General features: G+C 34.5%; 2 protein-coding genes across 2 annotated transcripts; one reads left to right on the forward strand and one right to left on the reverse strand.

Annotated features, from left to right (window-relative positions):
* Positions 1-171: 171 nt before the first annotated feature.
* Positions 172-10,716, forward strand: LOC110371892 (uncharacterized). Its single transcript, XM_021328326.3, has 11 exons — positions 172-406; positions 1,584-1,660; positions 1,956-2,094; positions 2,231-2,332; positions 2,521-3,115; positions 3,449-3,585; positions 3,673-8,416; positions 8,533-9,066; positions 9,168-9,347; positions 9,468-9,719; positions 9,795-10,716. Exons 1-11 carry the CDS (start codon positions 320-322, stop codon positions 9,989-9,991), a joined length of 7,044 nt encoding a protein of 2,347 aa, XP_021184001.3. The 5' UTR covers positions 172-319; the 3' UTR covers positions 9,992-10,716.
* A 306-nt stretch (positions 10,717-11,022) lies between these two features.
* Positions 11,023-13,874, reverse strand: LOC110371923 (vacuolar protein sorting-associated protein 52 homolog). Its single transcript, XM_064035039.1, has 7 exons — positions 13,431-13,874; positions 13,189-13,334; positions 12,548-13,115; positions 12,310-12,465; positions 12,101-12,219; positions 11,886-12,009; positions 11,023-11,808 (listed from the first exon to the last, which is right to left on the reverse strand). Exons 1-7 carry the CDS (start codon positions 13,680-13,682, stop codon positions 11,179-11,181), a joined length of 1,995 nt encoding a protein of 664 aa, XP_063891109.1. The 5' UTR covers positions 13,683-13,874; the 3' UTR covers positions 11,023-11,178.
* Positions 13,875-16,168: the final 2,294 nt, after the last annotated feature.

A 16,168-nucleotide genomic window follows, 5' to 3' on the forward strand; every position in this document is an offset into this window, starting at 1 on the left:
TTTTATATGCACAATAATTGTAAAATAAAATATTATTTTATTTAATATTATATTATTTTATATTATATTATATATATAATTATATTGACCCTCTAGGCAGCGGCTAACATTGGTTGGTTGATTGGATGAAGATGTTGGTAGATTCTGCTTGGTAGAAGATTTTTTTTGCTAGCAACATCGAGAATTTCAATCAATCAATTTTTTTTCAGTATGTTTTGTGACCATGTTACGATGTTCGCGCGCCGGCTAAAAAGTTGTGATAAAATGTGTCTATAACAAAATGTATTCCAGCAATTGATGTGTTATTCGAATTATTACAATGGGATCTGCGTACGACGAGACTGTGTTTGATTTTGATTTGAACTTTCTAAACCCTACTACTACTACTACCACCACAGCTAACACGGTGAGTGTTTTAGGTTATATTATATTATTTCCTTTCTATAGTTTTGGCTTGTCGTTAACTATTCGTTAAATGATGTACAATTAATACAGATTATAATTAATAACAATGCATAAACTGTATAAATCGTACAATAACACCTCAGTTGATTAATGACAGTAAGTGTTTGTGGATTTTATAATTGTAAGAATCCTGATCATGTTTTGAGTGGTCTTAATTTTCTGAAACTTTAAGTTAGAATATATTTGACCCATAGTTTTAAACAGTGTAAAGTAAATGTTGAAATGAAACACTTGCATTGCAACAAATAATCTAAAGCGAAATGTTCATGAAATATGCACTTTTGTTTATAGTAGTGTTTTAGTATGACATTGCTCTCATTGCTGCCTATTTAAAATTGCTAGTTTGGTGTAACATAATCAATTTCAATTATGAATTTATTGAAAACATAAAATAATCTTAGCTGCCAGTGATTAGATAGACTTATATACTGCCATATAAACTTCTTAATATTGCTTGGAAGTGACGAACCTAATTGGTTTCTTATTTTTTCTAATCCAATGGTTAATACTTATAAAACCTTACTCAATTAACTGTTGTTGTATTTATTATATTGTTATGGATAATGCTGTGCGTGTTTTGTGTTCTTAGAATTTATTGATGTCTTCGTGAATTAATTTATCTCAGATTTTGATGTAAAAATGTCTCTCATTGCATTTTTACAATAAATTGAATGTTAATTGTACATGTAGTGCTGACAACATAATTTGCCACAAGAGGTTGCTGCATGAGGCACAATCATTTGAGTTGACACTGAACTTCATAACTTCCCTATCCCATGAATCATATGCGATAGACACCAATTGTTTAAATATTGTATCTATATAGTGTTGAAAAACTCAGTTTAAACCCTCCTCTAAGCCTTTTTTAGAACTACGTTGAGGTCGGCTTCCACCTCAACTCAACTCAGTTTAAAATAATGCTGTTAAAATTTCAGTTATTTGAATCAAAATCAAAAATCAGTATTTTATTTGTTTCATATGTTTTGTGTAACAAGTTCAATAATGATTAATTTAAGATAAGTGCCTACTCCAAAAAATTACAGTAAATCCATTTCTTGTCACTATTTCTAATTTATCTTTCAGATCACTTTGTAATAATTATGGTGCTCATTTTCCAGGTTCAAGAATTGCAGGCAAAGAATGAAAAATTGAGAAGATCAGTTATTTTCTTGAAAAAGAAAATCCTATTTTCAAAGTAAGTATTCACACTATAAACTTATAAAAATTAAAAAACCGGCCAAGTGCGAGTCGGAACCGCACACGAAGGGTTCCGTACCATTATTTAGAAAATGAGCAAAAAAATTACATTTGTTGTATGGGAGCCCCCCAAAATATTCACAGACAGACAGACGGACGGAGAGAGGAGCGAAAACAATAGGGTCCCATTTACCCTTTGGGTACGGAACCCTAAAAAGCTACTTAAGTATCTACTGTCTGTATACTACTTATTAGATCTAGTAATATGCAAATAATTTGTTATTTATTTTTAGTTCTGCTGTGACAAGGTATAAAAATGCAAGAAGTTATGCTAATGTATTGGAAAACAACCAAGTATTTAACAAGGAAGGTTGTAAACAGCATCTAATTGAAATCAGAAACTTCATTGAAAAAGTCACCAAATTAGAAAATGTGAGTATGAACCAATTCGTAAAAAATCTATTATTTTTATTTTACATATTGGGGAAAATTATTTTTTATTTTATGTAATCAAATATTTATTAAGTATATGTTATACACATTTATAAAGGTTTCTTTTAATTTTCAGGAAAATCAAGCTGCAGAAAATAGAGAAAGAGAAAAGGATGAAACCATTTCTGAATTACAAAACAAAATATGTGCTTTGCAATCCCTGGAAACACAGCTTAAGGTAGTGTCGTTATTTAGAACAAGTTTTTCAGCATCTTTTGAACTTGGTAAATAATGCCTAGCAACTTGGCTAGCAACTTTTGAATGTGTTCAGTACTGTTAAGGCAATCGTGATTGACAGAAAATATTACAGACTTATACTTTCGTATTTTTGTGATTATTCCTAAAATATATTTCTTACGATTTCAGCTGCTACTTAAAGAGAAGAATAAAACTGAATCAACTGTTAAGGTTGAGAAGAAAGTTATTGTTAGAGACAGTGGAAAAAATAGTTTATTAGAAAAAGAAAATGAAATACTTCGTAAAGAAAATGCAAAGATTCCTAAGTTGGAGAAGGAAATAGAAAATCTTCGCAAAGGACAAACTGGAGTAGCAACATCAGAAAATAATTGTGATAGCCTTCTCAAAGATAGAACCACGATAATTAATTTGGAGAAAGAAATTGAAACCCTTAGGCAGGAAAATTCTAATATTTCAAGGTTGCAAAAACAAATTGAAATCCTTTCCAAAGAAAATGCTAAACTGTCGAAATTAGAAAAAGAACTCCAAACCCTACGTAAAGAAGATACTAAGATGACAAGGTTGGAGAAAGAAAATGAATCTCTGAGAAAAGATAACGCGAGGGTACTAGCCTTGGAAAAAGAAATTGAAACCCTTCGCATCAAGAATGCTAAAATAGGATTTTTGGAGAGAGTGAACAAAACACTACGCGAAGAAAATGCCAGAATTCAAAACAACAATAAAGAAGGTCTACTAACCAATCTTACTTCAATAGAAGAAAAGGGTATGATAAATTCCGATACCTAAAATCTTTTCTTATTTGTACGCTTTATACTACTAGCTTCCGCCCGCGGCTTCGCCCGCGTCAAGTTTGGTTATATCGCGTTTCCAAGAGAACTCTTCACAAGTCCGGGATAAAAACTATCCTATGTTCTTTCTCAAGTTCAACTCTATCTCTGCACCAAATTTTATTAAAATCAGTTCAGTGGTTTAGACGTGAAAGCGTAACAGACAGACAGACAAACAGACGAGAGTTACTTTCGCATTTATAATATCAGTAGGGATAATTTGCTTTATATACTATAAGCAAATGCAATTATGTTCTTTATTTTTACAGAAAAATCTAAGAAGAGTAACTCGGGAAGAACTAGGTCAGTATCTAATAGAAACAGCGATTGGAGCGACCACAGCGGCGCTGAAAATGACATATTTGAGGACGCTCCGATGTCGCCACAACCAAGTGACAAAATCGTTGTAAGTATAAAAGTAATTACTTAGCTCAAAGAATAGATTAAATGTATGGCAATGTTTTGTTAACGTTTAACATTTTTGTATTTGCAGGCCAAGAATCCCTTACCAGCCGATAAAAATATAGTGCGCCGCGAATCTGAAAACGATAACAGCAACGAAGTCGTTAGTGTTGATACTGGCCGGGGATCCTCGCTGGCTTACTCTGATAATGAAAAAGGCTTCCATAGTCCAGGATATTTTTCAAATGATAGTCCCTTAAATGGAGAAAGTATTGACAATAAAGCAAATAACAACAATACACCTCAAAGGATAGTTCAAATTATTGTACAGGATGAGAATAATGATATGAGCAATTCTGACAAAACAACTACTAGACCAGGAGAGACAAACACAGAGCTTCTAAACCAAATTAGTATGGTTGAAGGAACCCGTAATAAGACCTGTGTGATCCAAGAAGAATCCATTAATTTACAAAATTCGAATAACATGACCCCTAAAAAGCATACACAGGGTGTTCTTGAAAAAGAAAGTTTAGATTTACACAATAGCATGCAACAAGAAGCGCGAATTGACGCCGAAGTAGAAAATATATTTAGTACTATGAAACTGAACTATCATGCTGTATCTCCAATACCAAGAACACCCATAAGGGTCAGAGGCAATGATTCCACCAAGAAATCTAGTGAACCCAGTGAACAGATCATGAGATGTATGTATTTGAGTAATAAAACTGATCATCTTTTGACAAAACTAAAGGGATACCTACATAAATGTACTGCAGAATATTTTTGTAAATTTAATCCAAATCTATCTCACCAAAATTCAAAGTTTTTGAACAGAAAGGTCAAAGGTGGTAGAGACTTCAGCGCTGTACATAATATTGATAAGTTAATTCAGTGCTTTGAAGCAATCTTAAAAACAAAACAAATTCTAACTGAAGACTGTAATAAATCCTACTTGGATGTGTCAGATAGAGTATGTGAGAACTTATTGATAAGAAATGTAACAGGTCTTGGAACAGATAGTTTCCATAACAAGCAAGGGGAAGCTAGATCCATTAGACAGACAATATCTCCTCCGATCTGTTCTCCTCTGCCTGTGCTACGAGATGTTCAACGAAAAGAACTTGTTCAGAACGACAATACATTAGTTTCGGCACATGCAACATTACCAGAGATTAACAAAGATGTTCTCCAAGATAAACAAAAGAAAGCTAGATTAGCTTCAATTAACCCTCCCATGTCACCAGAATCAAATCAAAACCACAATGATGCTATGCAGGAGGACCAATCAGACACACAATTATTGCCTCCAGTTATAATTGTCTCATCGGAACCAGTGCAAAATCAAGACAGAAGCACATTGTTTTCAAATGATGTATCAATGTCGTCAGACCCTAAGAAAGGTTGCCAAGATGCTTCACAGGATAACCAAAAGGAAACCAGGCTATCTTTTGATATTATTCCTGTTTCACCAGCAGCATTGGAAAAGCCAAATAATGTGAAGCAAGGCAATCAGAGGAGAACCAGATTATTTTCCAATGATTCACCCACATCACCAAACACAGTGCAAAACAACCAAGATGCTTTGCAGGATAACCAAAGAGAAGTCAGGTTATCTTCCGATAATATACCCGGCTCCCCAGAACCAGTGCAAAAACAAAATAATGTAAGGCAAGGTAATCAGAGGAGAACCAGATTATTTTCCAATGATTCACCCATGTCACCAGACACAATGCAAAACAACCAAGATGCTTTGCAGGATAACCAAAGAGAAGTCAGGTTATCTTCTGATAATATACCCGGTTCCCCAGAATCAGTGCATAAACAAAATAATGTAAGTCAAGGTAATCAGAGGAGAACCAGATTATTTTCCAGTGATTCACCCACATCACCAGACACAATGCAAAAAAGCCAAGATGCTTTACAAGATAACCAAAAGGCAGTCAGGTTATCTTCTGATACAACACCTGTTTCCCCAGAATCAGTGCATAAACAAAATAAGGAAAAGAAAAGTAATCAGAGGAGAGCCAGATTATTTTCCAATGGTTCACCCATGTCACCAGACACAATGCAAAAGAACCAAGATGCTTTGCAGGATAAACAAAAGGAAGTCAGGTTATCTACTGATACCACGCCTGTTTCACCAGCATCTGTGGAAAACCAAAATAATGAAATGCAAAGAAATATCAGGAGAACCAGATTATTTTCAGATGATACACCCATGTCACCAGACACACATGATAACCAAAAAGAGGTCAAGTTACCTTCTGATAATATACCTGTTTCCCCAGAATCAGTGCATAAACAAAATAAGGAAAAGCAAAGTAATAAGAGGAGAACCAGATTATTTTCCAATGATTCATCTATGTCACCAGACACAATGCAAAATAGCCAAGACCCTTTGCACAATAACCCGAAGAAAGATACTACACCTGTTTCACCAAGACCTGTACAAGACCAAAATAATACTTTGCAAAGTAACAGAAGGAGAACCAGATTATTTTCAAATGATTTGTCAATGTCACCAGACACCAAGCAAAACAATCAAGACACTTCGCAAGATAACCCGAAGAAAGATAATACACCTGTTTCACCAAGACCAGTACAAGACCAAAATAATACTCTGCGAGGAAAACAAAGGAGAACCAGACTATTTTCAAATGATTCGTCAATTTCACCAGACACTAAGCAAAACAACCAAGACACTTCGCAAGATAAACAAAAGAAAGACATTACACCTGTTTCACCAAGACCAGTACAAGACCAAAATAATACTTTGCAAAGTAACAAAAGGAGAACCAGACTATTTTCAAATGATTTGTCAATGTCACCAGACACCAAGCAAAACAACCAAGACACTTTGCAAGATAAACAAAAGAAAGATACTACGCCTGTTTCACCAAGACCAGTACAAGAACAAAATAATACTTTGCAAAGTAACAAAAGGAGAACCAGACTATTTTCAAATGATTTGTCAATGTCACCAGACACAATGCAAAATAGCCAAGACACTTTGCAAGATAAACAAAAGAAAGACATTACACCTGTTTCACCAAGACCAGTACAAGACCAAAATAATACTTTGCAAGGTAACAGAAGGAGAACCAGACTATTTTCCAATGATTCATCTATGTCACCAGACACAATGCAAAATAGCCAAGACACTTTGCAAGATAATCCGAAGAAAGATACTACACCTGTTTCACCAAGACTAGTGGAAGACCAAAATAATACTTTGCGAGGAAAACAAAGGAGAACCAGACTATTTTCAAATGATTCATCACCAGAACCCAAACTGAACTGCCAAAATGGTTTGCAAGATAGTCAAAAGAAAGTTAGGTTATCTTCCGATACTTTACATATTTCACCAGAACCAAAGCAAAAACACGAAGTTTTGCAAGATAAACAAGGATTACTGTCAATAACTATACCGATGTCACCAGACTCAATCCAAAACAAAAGGAAAACCAGGTTATCTTCTGCTACTTCACCAGTATCAACAGCATCAACACAAAACCCCAGCAATATTGTGCCAGTCAACCAAAGAAAAACAAGATTATCGTCAATTACTTCACCCACATCACCAAGACCAACCAACTCAGAAGATTTGCTAAATAACCAAAGAAGGACCAGACTATCGTCAAATTCTGCACCTTTGTCACCACCAATCGAAAGTCGCAAAGACGATTTGCAAAATAATCAACGAAAAGCCAGATTATCTTCAGTCACTTCACCCAAGTCACCAGCACCGATACAAACCCTTAACCATGCTGTTTCTGAGGAATCAATTACAGACGATGAACCTATAATAAATTTAGGTAATGCTTATCGTTCACAAGATAGCGTAGAGATGAACGAATTGTCCATGAAAGATAGCACAGTAAAAAAAGCTAAAACCAAAAAGATAACTAAATTAGATAAGCTCAGAAAGAATCTTGCGCCAAAATATAAAATTAGAAGAGAAACATCTCCAGTAAAATCTCTTATTAAACCCAAACACCTAACCCCTATCAAGAAGCAAGTGTCCGCGAATGTAACATCCGCATCTCTAAATGACAAAGATGTCTATGAAAAAGCTGTGAAAATAATGGCAGAATTAAATTCCCAAAAGCTTAGCAAAGCCATGAAATCGCCGACCAGATGTACTAAAGAACCAATGTCTCCCAAACCTAAGAATAACATGGATATACAAATTGACAGTTGTAATGAAAATAAGACATCTCAAAATAGTTTGGTTACAACTAGAAACAAACGAAAGCTTTCTGAAGTAACAGATCAGTGCAGCGTGGTTTTAACAAAAGACCCATTATTATTAATTATGGCTTGCGAAGCTAAAACGTCTCCGACAAAAACAAAAGATGATAACGAAACATCCGACGACACAACTTCAAGGAAAAGACGCAGACTCTCCTCAAATGATTCTGTAGTAAAGTGTAAGAGGATTTTGCGAAGTTCTGCTGTACAATTAAGATCAAGTACAGAGGATAATGTTGAAATATCTAATACAAATGACGAAAGAACTAAGGGAACAAGTACAGACCCAACTACCGAGAAAATAAAAACTACTTCGACTACCTGTGAACCTAAGCCACTGGTGGCTGATACCCAAAAAGACGAGAATATGAAGAAATCTGATGATCATCATCAACTTAACACCTATGACGATCTTGATCTATTTGCTGAAGATATACAAGTTGAAACACCATCAGTTTCAGTAAAGGAAATAGATTCTAATCCATCAACAGCTTGTCAACCAAAAGACAGCATCTTGTGTTGTATGTTAGAAAAATATGGCACAGCTAGTGTGAAGCCTTTTGCTAAGAAAATACCAGGTATGTGCACCTAACTTTGACGTTTCGAAAGAGCTTTCATAGGCCTATTTGAAATAAAAAATTTTGAGTTTGAGTTTGAATGAACATTTTTACTTACATTTACATTTTTTTTACAGATTCAAAAGTCAAATTAATTTGTGAAAAAATCGAACAAGAAGTAGCCACAATATCAGAACTACCATTGAACGACACGAAAAATGCAATGAACACATTTGTGGCAGATTTGCGAAAGCTTAACTACAAGGTCTTCATATCTGGCCTAATCAAGTATTTGACGAAGCCAGAAAGAAAACTGGAATTGTTTGCAAAACAGTCTTCTCCAGCTGCTCCAGCAATGACTAAAGCTGAACAAATTTTGCTGTATGTCATAACACATCTCAAAACACACTGGCCGACCGTAGACATTGTCGACGCTGTGCTATCCAGCATAGAGTATGCACTGTTCAAATTAAACAGAACACCAGAATTTGAAGTCATTGAAAGTACATCCCATTTCTATGCGCTCCTTTGTAGATATTTCGGAGCGAAAAGTCGATTGAGACTTTTTATTTTAGATGCCATGTATTGTATTCAATTTAAATCTGTACCCTTAATTAAACAATGTCTGGAAGTTTGGATGCATATAATTCCATTGGCACATATGGGAATTGGTAAGTCCTATAAGCCTTGCAAATAGCAAGTCTATGTTGCATGATCATAATTATAGTGTGAGTTGTATGTGATTTATTAATTTGTAATATGTTTATTTCAGCTAAAAATCCATTGGTGACGTGTTTAGTGTACCTTCTCCATTTCTATAAATGCGATGACAAATTCAACCGCGTGCAAGAAATAAGAAATATATTAAGTCGGCGATATTTCTATCAAATCACCGATTGGAATGAAACTAAAATCTTAGAAATGTTTAAAAACTCCATCAAGGATCTAAAAGGTAATAATTTCAAATAAATGAATTTTTTACACTTGATTGAATGTATGCATAGAAATGTTTTGCTTATTTTATGGAAGGATTTCATATGTATTCTATGTATTTTTTTATTATGTTTTTCAGACATTCCCATTGAAAACAAAATGCTAAGACTGGCTTTGATTATTCTGGCCAAGAGGCACGGTCCACGATGGTGTCAAAATAATATTATCAAGAATCTTCTCCAACCAATGATAGAGAAGGAGAATGTGCCAAATTCTGTGAAGGTGTTCTGTGTTTCTATGATTGGACCCCTGATGAAGCCTTACCCGGTTGATATGAAAGTGCATTGTGAAATAGCCATAAATCAACTTATAGATATTCTCAATAATAACCGTGAGTATATTAGCTATTACCTACTTAATTTCTTCTGCATATTTTCAATGTGCATAAATTGAATTGTTTTTGCAGCATCTCCACAAATGGAAGAAGCAGCCATCATGAGCATGATGTTCATCAACAGACATGATCAATATAGTACGAACCAAATTCTTCTAACACGTAAAATGAAACCTATGTCAGCAGAATTAGAGAAAACTCTACGCGATTACGTAAAAAGGAAACCATTGCAAGTTTGGAAGAAAACTTTGTCAAAAATAGCACGATAAGTTAAAAGTAGGATTAAATTGTATCATACTTAGTTTTCGGGGATTTTAGTGCAGCAGAACATTTTATAAAAATGGCTGATAAGTGATAACGTTCTTTGTAAATAATTATGTAAGTGTTTCTCCACCTCATAAGTGATGGTTAATTTTGTGATTTAAGTAAGTCATTTTTTATTGGAGGTAAAAATATGGCCAAGAATTGATTTCGAGGCAGTTATTTCTACCTAATTGAAGTACCTTTTATATTTAAATCTCATCACTTTGTAATATTCCATTAATTTCATGTCATTGTGTGTTATAGTTTAAAGTACGTAGATGATAGCATTCGATCTCAAATTATACATTGTATTAAATTTGTATCTTGGGGGCTGCATTTTATTGAGCAGTATTGTAGCAAGGCGTTACTCAGTGAGTGGTTTTGTAATGCTGTCATCTGTTCTAAGTCAATATGTATCCTTCAAGTTTTCCTAGTTAGGCAAATTTCAATTTACTGCTCAAAGCAGTTGTAGTGAAATTACGATATCCACCTAGTTAATACTTACCTCGCCATGTGGCTCGCGATGTTATAAAATTTTAAAAGTAAGACCATGGCTTCAGGGTAACTAACTTTTCGCATTAAGTAAAAGTATTTTGATTGTAAATATATATCGTAAGAATAAAAATTCGAAATAAGTGATATGTATAACCACTTGAATCCTTAATATACTAAATAAACAGTGTTTAATGCACATGGAGTGTTTTATTGCTTATTACATGTTGTATTACCTCAATTCGCGAAATAATTGGATAAAGTTGCGAACCAGTTTATGTTTTGGTGATCAATGTGGTCACGGAACAACAAATACTTCCACATGAAGCAATCTTATCTGTTACTTTGATTTTAATTATGTAAGTGATAGTAAAACCTCTCTTGTACGTTAGTTTTCCTTTGTTTCTTATAATTTCACTTCAGTGTAATGGTTGATACGATTTCGATTTTTGCTGATTTCGATATGATGGGCGAAAAAACGTGTACCAAAAATAACAATTATAAGTATGTAGTAAATTATTTTATTTTTATAAATAATGAACATTCATAGTACATGATATCACTTAGCTATTGTTACATAAAATTAGTAAACTTTTTCCGGAATAATAATTATGAATAGAATATAAGTACATTCTTAAGTAAATAAATCTAAGTTCGTAGATCAGTAATTGGTTTTGTATTTCTTTATCTCCACCATGATAACGTGAATATTGACTAATTGAGTTCGCGCATTGGGTGTGAGCAACTTTGCAAACTTGTGATAATACTGCACAAAGTTAGTAAGTGCCATTTGTAGCAAACCAGATCCGGTCACAAGATTTGGAAAAGAAATAAGCACTTCTCTGTGGATTTCTTCCAAGCTCTGTTTCCACCCAGAACTGAATGAAGCTACAAGTGAAAGAGACTTCCTTTCTAAATTCGCCAGTTCTGTTTTCTTATCAGAGTCAAGTAGTTGTTCCCCTTCCTTCACAAACTGTATCATTCCTCCAAAATGGGGACTCAAAATCTCTTCAACATATTCTGAGCTTCTTGCTTGTAGTTGCTCCCTGAAGCTTTCTGCCTCTTTGGTGTTGTCTCTTGTTCTTTCCATTAAAATACTTAACACCATGTCATAGTTATTGATGAGGAATATTAATTGTTGTATCCTTTGTGGAAATTCTGCTGCCATTTTGAGTAAGAAGCAATGAACTTCATCTTGGAGGACTAACAGAATATTACTTAGTTCTTCTGAAGGAAATTGTTCACTCAAGCTTAGCATAGCAGCTGAGAACTCGGCGTATCTTCGAGTTATCTGCAGAAATTAAATCAAATTATAGTGAACACAGCCAAAGTGATTACAATAAAACAATCAGTATTATTTATACATACATAGTGAGGTCCTAATTCTTTGTTAGATAATTTGGCTGGGTCACACTCTCGGACACTCTGTATGTTCATTTTCAAAACATGTTCTAATCTTGGCCATAGAGTACTTTGTAGTGAATCCCAGTAACTGAAATATAAAAAAGAATGAGTAAAAAAGTTTGTAGATTAAGTAGCAGTTTGTAAATGTTTTATTTTGATAGAGTTGGATTGGACCATACCTGTCTAAAGCAGCAACAGCCCTTTTGTGGCACATCCACCTGTATCTGTTTATAAGTTGTATACACAGGTACAGCGCGAGGCAATCATAACATTCCAGCACATAGTTTTCAACATTTTTCTGAAAAAAATAAACACAGTTATAGTATTTTCTACAAATGTTAAACCTACATTCTAACAATTTGTTCCTGTTAAAACAATATTTTCATACCACAAGTAATGATAGAGTTTTTCCTAGGATCCTATCAAAGAGCTCCTGCGCATGACTTCCCTTGACATGGAAAAATTCCGTTGTGAACAAATATTCTCTACAGCCGTTGTCCACCAGTGCATATTGAAGACTCCTGAAAAGGGCTTCATAGGAATACTGCAATAGAAAATAAAAACATAGTATTATAAAAAATTATTAGAACCAACAAACGTTTTCATATGGGGATAAATTAAGTTACCTTTATTTTTTGTTGCACATGAGGGACAATGATGGGAGCTTCAAGCTGCTGGGCTAGTACATCTCCTCTATTACCTATTGTGAAAATAGTGCTTTTATTTTTCAAGTTTGACTTTTGGAAAAATCCCCCTTTAGAGCCATCTTCTATACCCATGAGGTCATCTTTTGTGGGAGCTTCTTCATATTTCAGTTTGTCCAGCCTTGATGCATATGATTTAAAGTATGAATAATATACTTTGCTCAGTGTGTCAATGTATTCGTTGCATATTTCTTGAGCCACATTTCTTTCGTTGGCTAATATAAACTCAAAGAAAAACTTATACTTCAGCATGGCATTTTGAGGAATTTGATAATTAGCCATTGGTTTGCGAAATTTGTAGATGTTCTCCAAAATATAGGTTCTAATTTTAGCTACTGCTTTTATTTTCAGTTTTTCCAAAACATCTTTGACATCATGACAAGCCTTTGTTTCTTTAAAATCTTGTTCCTTGACAAAGTTTAGTTTTTGATTTAGAATTGCTAATTGTACCATAAATTCTTTATCCGTTACAGGAACATTTATGATCCCACTGAAAAAAATACATTTCATAAAATAATTACTAAATAGATATACCTTGCAATTGAGATAATTTTGCAACTTACAATATTAATGTTTCAGAAACTGCCATATCCTCAATGAAAGTAGAGAGAGGTCCCTTCAGAACCTGTCTGTTCGAGAGTTGCACTGACATGCTCACTGATCGCTTTTGCAAACTGATAATTTCATTGCTGATGCTTCCCAAATCATTCTGGAATAAGAGAATTGTTTTTAAATGTTATGATTCTATTAATAATGTTAATATTATACTATGTTTAGTTATTTAGAACTGAAATCAATAACATACTTGAAACACCATAAGCATGCTCTCCATTTTAGCAAGGATGCCATCACAATCTTCAATTTGATTGTGTAAGGAAGCTATGTTTTCACTCTCTTTCAAGTAGTCTGCTACAGAAGTTTTTTCAGCGTCCTTAATGCCTTTATCCAGCTGTAAAGCATATTCTCGTAGGTCAGTGCCATTTCGCAAAACTTCTTGTATCTCAAAGTCTTCGAGATTCGTATCCAGAACGTCTTTAATATCAGCAGATTCCGTCATGTTTTGAAATCCGTTTGAGAGAAAAATATGCTTGATAATTCAATTGAAAAAAATAATTAAGCTGGCATCTGTTTTGTAAAACTGATTTTGGAATGTTGCGTTCAACAAACAGGGTTTACACAAATTGTGCACGGTTCACCAAATATCCTTATGGCAAATTACTAACATACAAGCAATATTTCAGTAAACTAATTAAGGTATCGACAAATCGACAATTTGATAATATTGTTGACATTATATGACAGTGACAGTATCACGTCACTACAGTGACAAGTGACAGTCGTAACTTTTTTATTGCACATCCATGGCTTTTGAGTTAATACCGTAGTTAACCATTACTTAGCTTAGTAAAAAGAAGTCTTTCTTACATATTTAATTAGCTTAGCTGATTGTGCACGGTTCCCAATTCAGTGTGTCAATATCATACCGGTAAGGCCATATCTTTGTATCCGCCAAGCATCAAATGGCGGGTATTAGTTATCAGACAGAGGGGTAAAATATTTGTAGAGCATTATAGGCGATAATAGTCCATCATAAGTATTCAGGGATTTCTACAGTGTTAACATTCGGTATTTTAGACTCGTTTCACTTTTGGTGCTCCTCATTGCCAGTTTGAAAAAGATGATCTATGTTTCATTTTATTATTTGCGTATGAGTCCCACTCGAGGTCGCTTCATACGATAATATGTAAATAAAAGAGCTAATTACCTACCTAGTGTAATCCAGGCCGATTTTCAGCTACGGCGTCTATTCACGATGATAATCTACACATGTACATAACACTTTCTAATGCACAAATATAACCAAAGTATAGGCATTCTCTTGATTCTCTATTCACTCTCTCTTTTAATGCGATGGGACTCCGATAGACAAAAGAGAGATAAGGCGCAGTGCCGACATTTACTTCGAGGCACAGATGTCCGTCCACTAACTTTTAGACCCTTTGCTTATTTTGGGACAGCGTGTCATAAATCAAGCCTATGCCAACTGCTAAAAGTGAAGACTAACGACAATTAAGTCTTTCGAATACTTACTATTATATAGGTACTGTTAGTTACTTTAACCTAGTATGTTGTCAGCAGGCCCGCCGCTAGCTGTTTGTTCGCCCGCGTGCAAAACCGATTATGCCGCCCTACGACTACATATTATACTGGGTTTTGTCAAAAAATATATAAGGGGGGGGGGGTCCAGGGGGTCCGGACCCACCCGCCCATTCATATCCATTTTACTTGTCCAACAGAAAAAAATATCTACATGCACCGCTCTGATTGCAGAAAACGCACTTCCTTTTGGATACATAAATATTGCAATAGGTACATAACATATATTACACATAACTTTTTATTTACTTGAAATGCTCAAGTCTTAGAGTAACCTAAGAAGTCCTGGGTTAGCCCATAAGCAGACTAAGCAATTGCTTAGGGCATCAATGCAGTGCAATCATTACCCAAGTGGCCCCTATGTATTGAAAGATTGTGATTAATGGGTAGGTACCAACATAATGTATATCAAAGTGCTTAGAACAGATTATGGGTAACTTAAACTTACGAACTTAAATTATCTACAGCAATGTTTAATTTCAGTAAAATATGTTATTAATGGTTTTTGGTGGGTTTTCCGTTGAAAAAATCAACGCATGAGACATATTTCATATGTAAGGAAGCGCGAGCGACGCGAGCGCGAAATTTATTTAGTCTAAGGACACAAAACAAATAAAAACCACTGTAAATTAACAAAGCAAAGTCAAAAAGTAAGATATGCACAGAAACGAAGTGCAAATGTACATGAAGCCGCGAGCGAAGCGAGCGCGATTTTTTCCTTAGTTTTCATGATGTAAACATACCATAAAAAGCCAAAGTGAACAAAAAGCTATAACGGACGTGCGCGAAAAATGATTTTTCGGAATTGAAGGCCTCAACAATTAAACAAAGATAAATTGCGATCAGTGCCGGTTTTAACTCAACCATCGGTTGCTGGTTGGTGAATGCAAAAACACTGGAATGTGTCTTCAGATTGCGCGAGCGAAGCGAGCGCGAAATTTTTTGTAATATTTTAGAACTCAAAACAAAAATTACTTAAAATTTTGCCCAAACGTACATAACTCTTTGTTGATGATGGCGCCTATGTATTAAAATTTTGGGACTTAAAGTAGTACCGTAAATAAGAAAGTTCATATGGAAACTAGAAGTTACTTTCTTATTAATAAAAGAACTTCAAAACGACGCTCCCTTTTTGCTAGGGTAGACTAAAAAATCTTGAAAAATAAAAACAACTGTAAAGTGAAGCAAGCCCGAAAATTTTTGAGTTTTGGATCACTAAAAGTCCTAAACATATTTAGTAAAAAGCGACTGTGAAGTGAAGAAGCCGCGAGCGAAGGAGCGCGAATTTTTGAGTATTGGGACATTAAAAGTAGCTATATGTGATAAAAATTGAAGAGTAAAGTAAGGAAACCGCGAGCGAAGCGAGCGAAAATTTTGAGTTTTGGG

Source organism: Helicoverpa armigera, chromosome 6, assembly GCF_030705265.1.
Source record: "Helicoverpa armigera isolate CAAS_96S chromosome 6, ASM3070526v1, whole genome shotgun sequence".
NCBI classification, from domain to species: Eukaryota; Metazoa; Arthropoda; class Insecta; order Lepidoptera; family Noctuidae; genus Helicoverpa; species Helicoverpa armigera.

Bases quoted from the DNA above. Each gene is read 5' to 3' on its own strand.
- LOC110371892 (XM_021328326.3), top strand. From the start codon at position 320: ATGGGATCTGCGTACGACGAGACTGTGTTTGATTTTGATTTGAACTTT. The intron at 1,661-1,955 runs GTAAGTATTCAC...ATTTATTTTTAG, and splicing joins AAGAAAATCCTATTTTCAAA to TTCTGCTGTGACAAGGTATA. The intron at 3,586-3,672 runs GTAAGTATAAAA...TTGTATTTGCAG, and splicing joins AACCAAGTGACAAAATCGTT to GCCAAGAATCCCTTACCAGC.
- LOC110371923 (XM_064035039.1), bottom strand. From the start codon at position 13,682: ATGACGGAATCTGCTGATATTAAAGACGTTCTGGATACGAATCTCGAA. The intron at 12,466-12,547 runs GTAACTTAATTT...TTTCTATTGCAG, and splicing joins ATGTGCAACAAAAAATAAAG to TATTCCTATGAAGCCCTTTT. The intron at 12,010-12,100 runs GTATGGTCCAAT...TTTATATTTCAG, and splicing joins GCTGTTGCTGCTTTAGACAG to TTACTGGGATTCACTACAAA.